The sequence below is a fragment of the Coregonus clupeaformis genome, chromosome 40 (assembly GCF_020615455.1).
Source record: "Coregonus clupeaformis isolate EN_2021a chromosome 40, ASM2061545v1, whole genome shotgun sequence".
NCBI lineage: Eukaryota > Metazoa > Chordata > Actinopteri > Salmoniformes > Salmonidae > Coregonus > Coregonus clupeaformis.
Window position 1 is genome coordinate 18987686 of NC_059231.1, and position 13257 is coordinate 19000942.

Below are 13257 nucleotides of genomic sequence, written 5' to 3' on the forward strand. Positions count from 1 at the left end.
AAAGTTGTCATCAAGGCAAAGGGTGGCTATTTGAAGAATCTCAAATATAAAATATATTTTGATTTGTTTAACACTTTTTTGGTTACTACATGATTCCATATTAGTTATTTCATAGTTTTGATGTTTTCACTATTATTCTACAATGTAGAAAGTACAAATAAAGAAAAACCCTTGAATGAGTAGGTGTTCTAAAACTTTTGACCGGTAGTGTATGTGACTTACCGCTCCCCCTGTCTCCCTCCACTCTTTGGGTTGACCAGGACCAGGAGGGGATGTGTACCTGGGAGAGGAGTGATCTGGACAGGGATAGCAGAGACAGGCTAATGAGATACTGTATAGTGTAAACCCATGCAAACACAACACACACTTTAACCTGCCATCAGGAAACACAACAGACTCCAAGGCGCTAACCACTGAAGATGCTCTGGGCTTGATTTGCTCACCTGCAGTGCTTGTCCGTCTCCTGTGAATTTGAAGCTCTGACTCGTGTTGTCAGGGCTGCTGCTGGGCGGGGAGTCCCCTTCACCCCGCTTCACAACAGAATGACGGTCCTACAGATAGATAGATAGGCAGACGGACAGACAGACGGACCGACAGATGGACAGACGGACAGACATAGAGACACATAAACAGACAAAGATAAATGTGTTTATGAATTTATGAATTGTTACAGAGAAATGGGACAAAAGTGTATACCTTTATGGACCTATAATTATATATCTCAGTGTTTTTCAGTATTGAAAGTATTGGAGATAAATAAAAAGGAGATTCAGAGTGTGACTGAGGTCATGTGATCTCACCAGGACGACAGGGCAGATGTAGGAGGGGAGTAGAGTGTGGTCTCTAAGGGCTCCTCCATCACACTCCGGCTTGATGTTGGACGCACACTTATTGTGGAGCTGAACGGGAAGGAGGAGGAGGAGAATGGAGGGAGGAAAGAAGCAGAGGAGGCGAAGAGGATGAGGAGAGTGGAAAAGGAAAACAAAAATATATATTCACACAAGTCATTTGAAACAGTGCCAGATATTGCATAACAGTGCCAGATGTTATGCAAAACACTTCACTCAAAAGCCCCATAAATGCTTGAAGCTAATAATAACAGAATATAAACTGAACCCCTGGTTCATGCCAAAGTCTGATTCATGTAAAGAGCACAGTAGCTGCTTCCAAGACTGAGGATGAATGCCTGCAGTGATGCAAAAGAGATGAGAACATAACTAAGCTAAATTGACAATCCAAAAAAGCTCTTCGAACTCCACTTACTGGTGATTTGATGAATCACAGTTTGTGTTCATTCTAAATTATTTAAAATGTAAAGGTAAATGTTGACATCTAGTGGACATCTTAGGTAATGTAAAAATGAGAAATTAGGTAGATTACAAACTATTGCTGTGAATTTCTTCAGGACCATTTTTATTAACAGAAGACTGCTGAAGCACTTGATACTAGGCAAGGCACTTGACATAAGGCACTATGAACCAAAACATTGTAACTATACCAGGAGTTCTCCAGTACAGGGAGGTGTGTACTACTCACTGTGATCTGACACCACACACAGTGTAGGCCCGTTAAGCCCTGGTAGCACTTGATACTTCTGTGACAGCGGTCACACTTAGTGGGAGAGTTTCCCTCCATCCACACATGCTGCATAGCCTGGAGAGAGGGAGAGAGAGAGGGGGAGAGGGGGAGAGAGAGAGGGGGAGAGGGAGAGAGGGAGGAAGGGAGAGAGGGGAGAGAGAGGGAGAGAAAGGGAGAGGGGGAGAGGGAGAGAGGGAGAGAGGGAGGGAGGAAGGGAGAGAGGGAGGAATGGAGAGAGGGGAGAGAGAGGGAGACGGGGAGAGGGAGAGAGAGAGAGTGGGAGAGAGAGAGAGAGGGAGACAACAATCATAATTAAAAGGAAGTTACAAGATTACTCCAGTGCTAAACGTGCTATATTTTGTGCCCGATAGCTACAAAAATAAGAGACCATCTGAAAGGTGTCTTCTGCTATTGAACCAAACTTGAAAAAAATGAAGTGGATCTGAAACAGAGTAGAACTCCATCTGGAGAGAAAGAGAGGGTCTTAGAGGGACAACTCCAAGTCTGTGAGATCATTCCAGTAGGTGTCTAATTAAATTAGGGGTTAAATATAGAAACGCGGTTAACAACATTAGTAGCGCTGCATGATCTCCTTGCTCCCATGATCCCATGCGTAGGGGTGTGTATGTGTGAGAGAGAGTCCTTGCTCCCATGACCCTTCTGCTCCTGACAAAAACAGGTTGCTCAGTGACGTTGGTCAGATATTGCTGAGACACTAGAGGTCCTCACAAGGGTTGTAAAACAACTGGGAAAAAAGTGGGGACATTTCGCCGGTCCCCACAAGGAAAAAGTCTATTTTAGGTTTAGGGGTTAGGGGTTAGGTTTAAGGTTAGGGTTACAATTAGGGTTAGGAGTTTAGGGTTAAGGATAAGGTTAGGGTAAGGGTTAGGTTTAGGGTTTAGTGAAAATAGGATTCTGAATGGGACTCAATTGTCTGGTCCCCACAAGGATAGTAAAACAAACGTGTGTGTGTGTGTGTGTAGTTGTGTGTATAGTACTCACATTGGTGTGTCTGCGGGACTTGGCATAGGTGCTGATGCAGGCAGCTATGTCTTTGGACACACAGCGTTCATGGACTGTGTACTTGCATACTGAAACACAGAGGTAGAGACAGTTAACCAGTGGATGAACACTGAGCAGTAAGACCAGCCCTTTCATTGAATCATGTAATAAAATGACCAGGCGATAACACTATCCTGATAATAGATCATTAATTAGTAATGCAATCATGTTTATTATTCACAGAATGGAGGATTGAATAACAGTCAGTCAGACAGAAATATAAATATTATATAAACATCTGGTTGAAAGACAGAGAGAGGAACTGAAAGGCAGGTAGAGAGATAACAAAGTGAAGGAGTGAAGGCCAACCAGGGACAGAAAGAGGAACTTAAAGGGATACTTCGGTATTTTGGCAATGAGGCCCTTTATCTACTTCCCCAGAGTCAGATGAACTCATGGATACCATTTTTATGTCTCTCAGTGCAGTTTGAAGGAAGTTACTAACTAGCCCTAGCGCAATTACTAACTAGCGTTAGAGCAATGACTGGAAGTCTATGGTATCTGCCAGAGTGCCAATTACACGTGACATTCGGTGGGGTCTCTATTGGAAAACATTTTATGAGCCTAATAATAAATATGTAATTTAACGGTAAAAATGAATTACCATTTAATGTGGCATGAAACAAACCAATCACTACAAAAAGTAAGCTACCTGTGCATGTTCATCGACTCCTAAATAATCAGAATTGTGCAATGGATGTGCACTTGAGCAGTATGATGAATGGACATCTGTTTACAAAACTGTGCCTAATGACAATCGGCAATTGCCATTGATTAGGCCTACATTAATTGACGTGTCTTGCTGACAAATATACCTTTTTTATATCCAATAAGTCGGGACACCTGAAATGGGTCTGAAACTGTCCCTGGACATACTGAATGGTCACCCTAACACATATGGTCAATTTACTAGACTAGGCTACAATTTCTAACTTGATCACTATTAATCAGAATAATCTGAGAGTGCTCTTCTCGACCATTGATGGCCTGATAAATCCTACCCAAGCAAATCTATGTGAACTTTCCTCCACATCTAAATGTGATGTGTTTGCGGCATATTTCAGAGATAAGATAACCAACATTAGGCTGGGTATCAGTCAAGCAAGACCTGATGAGAAGTTATATGATATGTGCCCTAGCCTACCATGCAAAGGCACTATGGATTTAATTTCCTTGGTTGACACAGACATGCTCAGGAAAGGGATATCACAGCTTAAGCCTTCTAACTGCCTTCTCAATCCTATCCCCACCACCTTCTTCAAAACAGTTTTTAATTGCATATCTAAAGAAATGTAAGCTATTGTTAACCACTCCCTGTTCACAGGCATTTTCTCCACTGCACTAAAAACTGCTATGGTAAAACCCCTTCTGAAGAAAAGTAATCTAGATTATTCCGTTTTTAACAACTTTCCGATAATCTCCAACCTTCCACTGTTAAGCAAAATTCTGGAGAAATTGGTTTTCAAACAGCTAAATTATTTTTTAAGTGCCAGCTGTATTTTTTAAAAATTCCAATCTGGTTTTTGTGCCCACCACAGCACAGAGAAAGCCTTACTTAAAGTGGCAAATTATCTGAGAGCCAACACAGATGCCAAACAGCTCTCTGTCCTTGTACTCTTAGATTTAAGTGTGGCATTCGACACTGTTGACCATGATGTCAACATATGGATAAAGTAATCCTTCTACCCCCCCCTTTACTCCAGAGAAAACAGAGTGATGGCCTCTGTTAAAAAGAGGAGGATCCCATCAGCTTTCTATAGGCTTACTATATTTATTTCTCAACTTTCCTAATATTAAGCACATTGCTTCTCTTTACAACAGGAGTATAGCCTACCTGGCTGGCATGAAATTGAACCACGGAAAACGCGTCCTCCATTTGCTATTTAAGTTCATAGTTGACATGTATTTTTTCCCCTGCCCCTGTTTCGAGACAGGTGCATGATAATGGTCTATTCTAAATCAAAACAGATTTCACACATATATTATTTAGTATATGTAAAGACAAGACTAAATCAAGAATAGTCTGATGGGTGACAATATTAGCCTATCACTTGTGAATTATATATTATCACTTGTGAATGTTGCACAGCGTAAGGCAAGAAACAAAGCCTTTTTTGGCTACTTTTTCATTGTCGCACACCTCATGTAGCCTAGCCCATAGGCCTATATGTTTTGATAAGGTTTGAATCACAACTAAAGTGGCCAAATAACTCCTTAAAATTAAGCACATTAATCCGCTTTACAAGGGGTGTAGAGCCTAACTGGCATACATAAGCAGCGGGTGAATTTCAAGTTTGGGGAAGACCATTTTCACCATAAAATAATCGCATTTGCGGTCACTTTTGAGAATGGTGTTTTCCCATTAATGGAACATTAGCCTACTGCTGTGTTCGCATTGCTGCGCTTATAATGTGAAGAAATAGCCTAATAGTTTATCAACATTTTAAGCTAAAGGTTTTTTGATGTAGTGGTTGTATTAATTTTGGCTCTATCGCATCCCACAACTGTCCCAGACTATGTTTGGAATATTTCTTTCTCACACAGAATTTAATAGGTCAAATTTGGTACTATGGGGGATAGTAGATTGACATAGGCTAGTGCTTTTGCTGTTCGTCATCTTGTTGGCTGACGAAAAGTAAATGTGGACAGTTCTTCCAAAATCTTCAATATGCACCTCAGAATTGGATAAGGATGCGCGCATTTGCGTCCCCGGTGTGTCTGTCTTTACTTGTAGCCTGTGAGAAAGACCCGATCACGTGATGGGGAGCCATGTGAGTGAGAGGTGCTTCGGAGCACGCAGCACTCAGGGAGAAGGGAATTATAATTATTATATTTAGCCCAAGGGCACAACGGCCACTGGGCGCAAAAGGCATGAATTATTTTAGGGAGCATTAAGGCCACACAAAGGGGATGCTGCCTGGATATTCGAGGCATTATCAAGTGCTTGTCAAACTGTGAATGAGAGACTGATGAAGTGTGGACAGCCTGCGCTAAAAAACTAAGCAGAGCTCATGCATTTCATGCAACTTTTTTCACATCATCATTAGAGTCGCATCATGCAGCCTTAGAATGTGTTAAAATCAAAACATATAGCCCAACATTTGTAGAACAACTAAAGTTACATTAATAACTCTAAATTAAGCATATAGGAGTACCTATTTCTTTGTTAACCGCTCAACACAGAATAGCCGCATGTGCGCAATCCCTCAAATTGTTTGGAGAAAATATCCTTTCTATTTTATTCAGCTTTGTTCAATTGTATTCTTCATACTATAAAATAATGCCACAGAATTCTAAGCTAATCTTGTCTGCTAAATGAACTAGTGTAGCCCACAGCCATATGGCATATCCAGATCAGGACCTAACATACAGACAACTCAGAGTATGCTATTCTGTTCTTCTGAAATAGACTACTTTTTCTTCATATCATGTTTCTTTAGACCTGTCTAAAATATATAATGGATTTATTGTGAAGGTGTAGGCTATATTACATGGATTTATTAGACTTTTTAAAATGTAGATGTTCCAAAGGCCTGCATCAGTGGCTTGTAGGCTATGTGTGGAAGCCAGGATATGCTAAATGTGTTTATGTTAATTAACGGTCAATTACCGTGAGACCTGCAGTTATTTGCTTGACAATCACTGGCTGATGAAATTTCGTGACCGCCACAGCCCTATGTATTAGTGATTTAAATACTTTGCTCACAACTTCCTCCAGCTAAATCAAGACAAGACCGAGGTACTTATTGTTGGAGCCAAAGCACAGAGAGAGAATCTAGCTGCACATTTGAATTCACGGGCAATAAAGATAAAACACCAATTTTGATCACACATTATTTAAAAAAAATGGTACCCACGAGTTCATCTGACTCTGCCAAAATCTCGAAGTATCTCTTTAAGGAGACAGAGGGCCACACACACACACGTACACACGCACATACGCACACACACACTCACTGGAGCAGCAGAGGCCCTGCTTGCGGACTCCCAGCAGCATGGTGTGGCAGTAGTTACAGTAGGCTGGCTTGTTGAAGTGCTTCAGTTTCCACACATGCTGACCATCTTCCTGAACATTCTACAGAGAAAGAAAGAAAGAGAGAGAGAGAGAGAGAGAGAGAGAGAGAGAGAGAGAGAGAGAGAGAGAGAGAGAGAGAGAGAGAGAGAGAGAGAGAGAGAGAGAGAGAGAAATGGAGAGAAAGAGAGAGAAAGAGAGAGAAAGATCTTTCTGAATTGATTTAGTGGAACTGCCAAACTCCAAACGCACGCAGACACACACTTTATCTCTCTTCTCGCAGGGATCATATACACTTACTAAAATGTATGCACTCATGTAGATGTATGCACTTTGGATAAAAGCGTGTGCTACAGTGCCTTGCAAAAGTACTCATCCCCCTTGGCGTTTTTCCTACAAAATAGTCCAAATTGGTGAAGCGGAATGAAATAAATTTCTAAAAATTTAAATAAATAAATAACGGCAAAGTGGTGCGTGCGTATGTATTCACCCCCTTTGCTATGAAGCCCCTAAATACGATCTGGTGCAACCAATTACCTTCAGAAGTCACATAATTAGTTAAATAAAGTCCACCTGTGTGCAATCTAAGTGTCAAATGATCTGTCACATGATCCCAGTATATATACACCTGTTCTGAAAGACCCCAGAGTCTGCAACACCACTAAGCAAGGGGCACTACCAAGCAAGCGGCACCATGAAGACCAAGGAGCTCTCCAAACAGGTCAGGGACAAAGTTGTGGAGAAGTACAGATCAGGGTTGGGTTACAAAAAAAATATCAGAAACTTTGAACATCCCACGGAGCACCATTAAATCCATTATAAAAAAATTGAAAGAATATGGCACCACAACAAACCTGCCAAGAGAGGGCCGCCCACCAAAACTCACGGACCAGGCAGGGACGGCATTAATCAGAGAGGCAACAAAGAGACCAAAGATAACCCTGAAGGAGCTGCAAAGCTCCACAGTGGAGATTGAAGTATCTGTCCATAGGACCACTTTAAGCCATACACTCCACAGAGCTGGGCTTTACAGAAGAGTGGCCAGAAAAAAGCCATTGCTTAAAGAAAAAAATAAGCAAACACATTTGGTGGTCACCAAAAGGCATGTGGGAGACTCCCCAAACATATGGAAGAAGGTATTTTGGTCAGATGAGACTACAATTGAGCTTTTTGGCCATCAAGGAAAATGTCTGGCGCAAACCCAACACTTCTCATCACCCCGAGAACACCATCCCCACAGTGAAGCATGGTGGTGGCAGCATCATGCTATGGGGATGTTCTTCATTTGCAGGGAAACTGGTCAGAATTGAAGGAATGGTGGATTGCGCTAAATACAGGGAAATTCTTGAAGGAAACCTGTTTCAGTCTTCCAGAGATTTGAGACTGAGACAGAGGTTCACCATCCAGCAGGACAATGACGCTAAACATACTGCTAAAGCAACACTTGAGTGGTTTAAGCGGAAACATTTAAATGTCTTGGAATGGCCTAGTCAAAGCCCAGACCTCAATCCAATTGAGAATCTGTGGTATGACTTAAAGATTGCTGTACATCAGCGGAACCCATCCAACTTGAAGGAGCTGGAGCAGTTTTGCCTTGAAGAATGGGCAAAAATCCCAGTGGCTAGATGTGCCAAGCTTATAGAGACATACCCCAAGAGACTTGCTGTCACGACTTCCTCCGAAGCTGCCTCCTCTCCTTGTTCGGGCAGGCTTCGGCATTCGTCGTCACCGGCCTTCTAGCCACTGCCGCTCCTCATCTCATCATTCCGCCTGGAGATGAGAGGACCCGACCGTTCGGGACCAGCTGAGCGACCGGATCCAGCCACCCACACCCTAGCACCCAGAGGGATTCATCTATCCCGACCAAGGGATTTTGACGGGACAGCTGCCCGCTGCCAAGGATTCCTCCTGCAGCTGGACATCTACTTCTTAACCATCAGCCCGGCTCCATCGGAGCAGGAGAAGGTGTCCGCGCGTCTCCTAACTCTCAGGAAAAGCCCTGGAGTGGGCCAACGCTGTCTGGAGTGAAGGAGGAGCTGCGTTGGACAACTACGGGGAGTTCGCTCGCCTCTTCCGGGCAGTCTTCGACCACCCGCCCGAAGGAAGAGAGATGGGCGAGCGACTGGTCCAACTGAGGCAGGGGACGAGGACCACGCAGGACTATGCCCTGGAGTTTCGTACTCTAGTGGCTGGGTCTGGGTGGAACGAGAGGGCCCTCATCGACAGATTCCGGTGCAGCCTGCGAGAGGACGTCTGAAGGGAGCTAGCCTGCCGGGATGCCATGTTGACTTTCGACCAGCTGGTGGACATGGCCATCTGGTTGGACAACCTGTTGGCTGCAAGAGGACGTTCTGGAAGTGGCCTGCCCTTTTCACCCCCCTTCAACCCGAATTCAGTTCCGATGGAGCTGGGTGGTGCAGCGATCCGGGAGAACGGAAGACGACAGCTCCAGTTTCACGCTTGTGGCAGGAGAGGACATTCCACTGCACGCTGTCGTCAGGGTTCTTCCGGGTCTGGAGGCGGCAGGCAGGGCACTCTCGCGTCACTCCAGGTAGCGCAAACCAACACTCGTTCAGAGCCCTCTGCTGCGCACCGCACCATACAGTAGTGTCCCAGTGTAAGGCGCTGGTCAATTCAGGCGCAGCTGGGAACTTTATGGACAGGTCGTTAGCTCATAGCCTAGGTATTCCATTGGTTCCCCTATCCATTCAACTGCCCATCAAAGCACTGGACAGTTGACCATTAGGGTCAGGGTTCATTAGGGAAGTTACAGCACCAGTCACAATGGTTACGCAGGAGACCCATAGAGAGCAAGTCACCTTTTTTATTATTGAGTCTCCTGATTTCCCTGTTGTGTTGGGTCTTCCCTGGTTAACACATCACAACCCCATCTTTTCATGGCCGCAGAGGGTTCTCAAGAGATGGTCGCGAGAGTGTCAGGGTAGATGTCTAGCTGTTTCCGTTGGTGCAACCATGGTGGAAAGTCCAGACACTACATCCACCGTGTGCATTCCCCCCGAATACCTCGATTTGGCGCACGCGTTTTCCAAAACGCAGGCGACCAAATTACCACTTCATTGGGCGGGGGATTGCGCGATAAACCTCTGGGTAGACGCTGTGCCTCTCAGGAGTCATGTATATCCCCTGTCGCAGGCTGAAACGGAGGCGATGGAGACATACGTCTCCGAGTCCCTGCGCCAGGGGTTCATACGTCCCTCCACTTCAACTCCTCAAGTTAATTTTTTGTGAAGAAGAAAGACGGAGGGCTGCGCACTTGCATTGTTTACCGAGCACTGAACAAGGGGACAATTCGTTATAGTTATCCTCTACCCCTCATTCCATCTGTAATCGAGTCAATGCATGGGGCGCGATTCTTCACAAAATTAGATCTCCGGAGTGCGTACAACCTGGTGCGTGTCCGAGAGGGGGACGAGTGGAAGACAGCATTCAGCACAACCACAGGGCATTACGAATACCTGGTGATGCCGTACGGCTTGATGAATGCTCCATCAGTCTTCAAGTCCTTGGTGAACGAAGTGTTTCGGGACATGCTTGGTCGCGGTGTAGTGGTCTACATCGATGACATTCTGGTGTATTCCACTACGCGCGCCGAGCATGCGCTGAGCATTGGTAGAGCATGGCACTTGTAACGCCAGGGTAGTGGGTTCGATCCCCGTGACCACCCATACGTAAAAATGTATGCACACATGACTGTAAGTCGCTTTGGATAAAAGCGTCTGCTAAATGGCATATTATTATATTATTATTATTATTATTATTATTATGTGTCCCTGGTTCGCAAAGTGCTGGGCCAACTGTTGGAACATGACCTTTATGCCAAGGCAGAACAGTGTCTGTTTTTCCAACAGTCCGTCTCCTTCCTCGGATACTTCATCACCACCTCAGGTGTGGAGATGGAGGGAGATCGCATTTCAGCCGTGTGTAATTGGCCGACTACAACCACGGTAAACGAGGTGCAGCGCTTTATTGGCTTTGCCAACTACTATCGGAGGTTTATCCGGGGCTTTGACAAGGTCGCAGCTCTCATCACTTCTCTGTTGAAGGGTTGGCCGTCCGGCTCCGCTGGTGTGCTGTGGCTGACAGGGCTTTCAGTAATCTGAGGGCTCTGTTCACCTCAGCCCCGGTACTGGTCCATCCCGATCCATCATTACCGTTTGTAGTGGAGGTGGATGCGTCCGAGGTAGGGATAGGCGCTGTCCTATCTCAACGCTCGGGCACGCCACCCAAGCTCCGCCCCTGTGCCTTCTTCTCCAAGAAGCTCAGCCCTGCAAGGCAGAACTACGACATTGGTGATCGGGAGCTGTTAGCTGTTGTCAGAGCCCTGACCGTTTGGAGGCACTGGCTCGAGGGGGCGAAACACCCTTTACTTGTCTGGACTGACCACCGTAACCTGGAGTACATCTGGGCAGCGAGGAGGCTGAACCCTCGCCAGGCCAGGTTGGCCCTGTTCTTCACCCGGTTTGATTTTATACTGTCCTACATACCGGGTACAAAGAACGTGAAGGCAGACGCACTGTCACGGCTGTACGACACAGAGGAGAGGCCCATAGACAACACCCCCATACTACCGGCCTCCTGCATTGTGGCGCCGGTAGTATGGGTGGTGGACGCGGACATAGAGCCAGCGTTACGCACAGAGCCATCTCCACCTCAGTGCCCAGCTGGGCTGCGGTACGTGCCGTCTCTTGTCCATGACTGTCTGATCTATTGGGCACACACATCCCCCTCCTCTGGTCACCAAGGTATCGGCCGTACAGTGCGCTGCCTGACCGGAAAGTACTGGTGGCCTACCTTGGCTAATGACGTGAGGGTATATGTCTCCTCCTGCTCGGTGTGCGCCCAGAGTAAAACACCTAGGCACCGCCCAGCGGGTAAGTTACATCCCTTACCAGTTCCACAATGGCCATGGTCCCACTTGTGTATTGATTTTCTCACCGATCTCCCCCTCTCTCAGGGTAACACCACCATCCTGGTCGTTGTGGACCGCTTTTCAAAAGCCTGCCGCCTCCTTCCTCTGCCCGGTCTCCCCACGGCCCTGCAGACTGCGGAGGCCCTGTTTACGCACGTCTTACGGCACTATGGGGTGCAATTGGACATAGTGTCTGACCGGAGTCCCCAGTTTACATCCAGGGTCTGGAAGGCATTCATGGAACGTCTGGGGTCTCGGTCAGCCTGACCTCTGGGTTTCACCCCGAGTCTAATGGGCAGGTGGAACGGGTGAATCAGGATGTGGGTAGGTTCCTGCGGTCCTATTGCCAGGACCGGCCAGTGGAATGGTTGGTGTTCTTGCCATGGGCCGAATATGCACAGAACTCTCTCCGCCACTCCTCCACTAACCTATCGCCATTTCAATGTGTTTTAGGTTATCAGCCGGTTCTGGTACCGTGGCATCAGAGCCAGATCGAAGCTCCTGCGGTGGATGACTGGTTTCGGCATGCAGAGGAGACGTGGAACGCTGCTCACGTCCACCTCCAGCGCGCCGTGTGTCGCCAGAAGGCCAACGCTCACCGCCACCGCAGTGAGGGCCCGGTCTTTGTACCGGGTGATCGGGTCTGGCTCTCGGCCTGCCCTGCTGGAAGCTGAGCCCGCGGTTTGTGGGGCCGTTCAAAGTCCTGAGGAAAATAAACGAGGTTACCTATAGGTTACTACTCCCTCCAGATTACCATATTAACCCCTAGTTTCATGTGTCTCTCCTCAGGTCAGTGGTGGCTGGTCCGCTCCAGGAGTCTGAGGTGCGGGAGGTCCCTCCGCCCTCTCTTGACATCGAGGGCGCCCCGGCGTACTCCGTCCGTTCCATCCTTTATTCAAGGCGTCGGGTTGGGGGCCTTCAGTACCTCGTGGAGTGGGAGGGTCACGGTCCGGAGGAGCGGTGTTGGGTCCCGGTGAGGGATATCCTCGATCCCTCCCTGTTGCGGGATTTCCACCGTCGCCATCCGGCTCGCCCTGCTCCATGTCCTCCTGGGGGGGGGTACTGTCACGACTTCCCCCGAAGCTGCCTCCTCTCCTTGTTCGGGTCGTCACCGGCCTTCTTTTCCATTTGTTTTGTCTTGTTTATTACACACATCCCCTCATCAGTACCTGTATAAGTGTTCCCTCTGCCCCCTTGTCTTTGTGTGTGATTGTTTATTGTGGAGGTTAGATTAGCTTGGTGGAGCTCTTTGTATTTTGTATCGCCTGGATATTTCATCCGTGTGCCTTGTTGTTTCCAGTGCGCCTGATTTCCGCACTGGAGTGTTTGACGCATTGCTGCGTACCGCTGTGTTTTCAGAATAAATATTTTATTCTGTGATTTACCCTCCTGCGCCTGACTCCTTCAAAATCACTCACCACACTTGCAGCTGTAATTGCTGCAAAAGGTGGCTCTACTAAGTATTGATTTTGGGGGGGTGAATAGTTATGCACGCTCAAGTTTTCTGTTTTTTTGTCTTATTTCTTGATTGTTTAACAAGAAAAAATATTTTGCATCTTCAAAGTGGTAGGCATGTTGTGTAAATCAAATGATACAAATCCCCCCCAAATCAATTTTAATTCCAGGTTGTAAGGCAACAAAATAGGAAAAATGCCAAGGGGGGTGAATACTTTCG

The 13257-nt window shown here is 46.5% G+C and overlaps 1 protein-coding gene across 1 annotated transcript in view; it reads right to left on the minus strand.

The window, feature by feature from the left end:
* The window catches only part of LOC121555146 (diacylglycerol kinase beta-like), a 124666-nt gene that overhangs the window by 92962 nt on the left and 18447 nt on the right, over positions 1–13257 (minus strand). Inside the window, exons 6-11 of the mRNA XM_041868950.2 lie at positions 6598–6715; positions 2581–2669; positions 1537–1653; positions 801–899; positions 444–551; positions 223–296 (exon numbers count right to left, since the gene is read on the minus strand). Coding sequence (XP_041724884.2) covers positions 223–296; positions 444–551; positions 801–899; positions 1537–1653; positions 2581–2669; positions 6598–6715 — 605 coding nt within the window. The remainder of the gene's footprint in view (positions 1–222; positions 297–443; positions 552–800; positions 900–1536; positions 1654–2580; positions 2670–6597; positions 6716–13257) is intronic.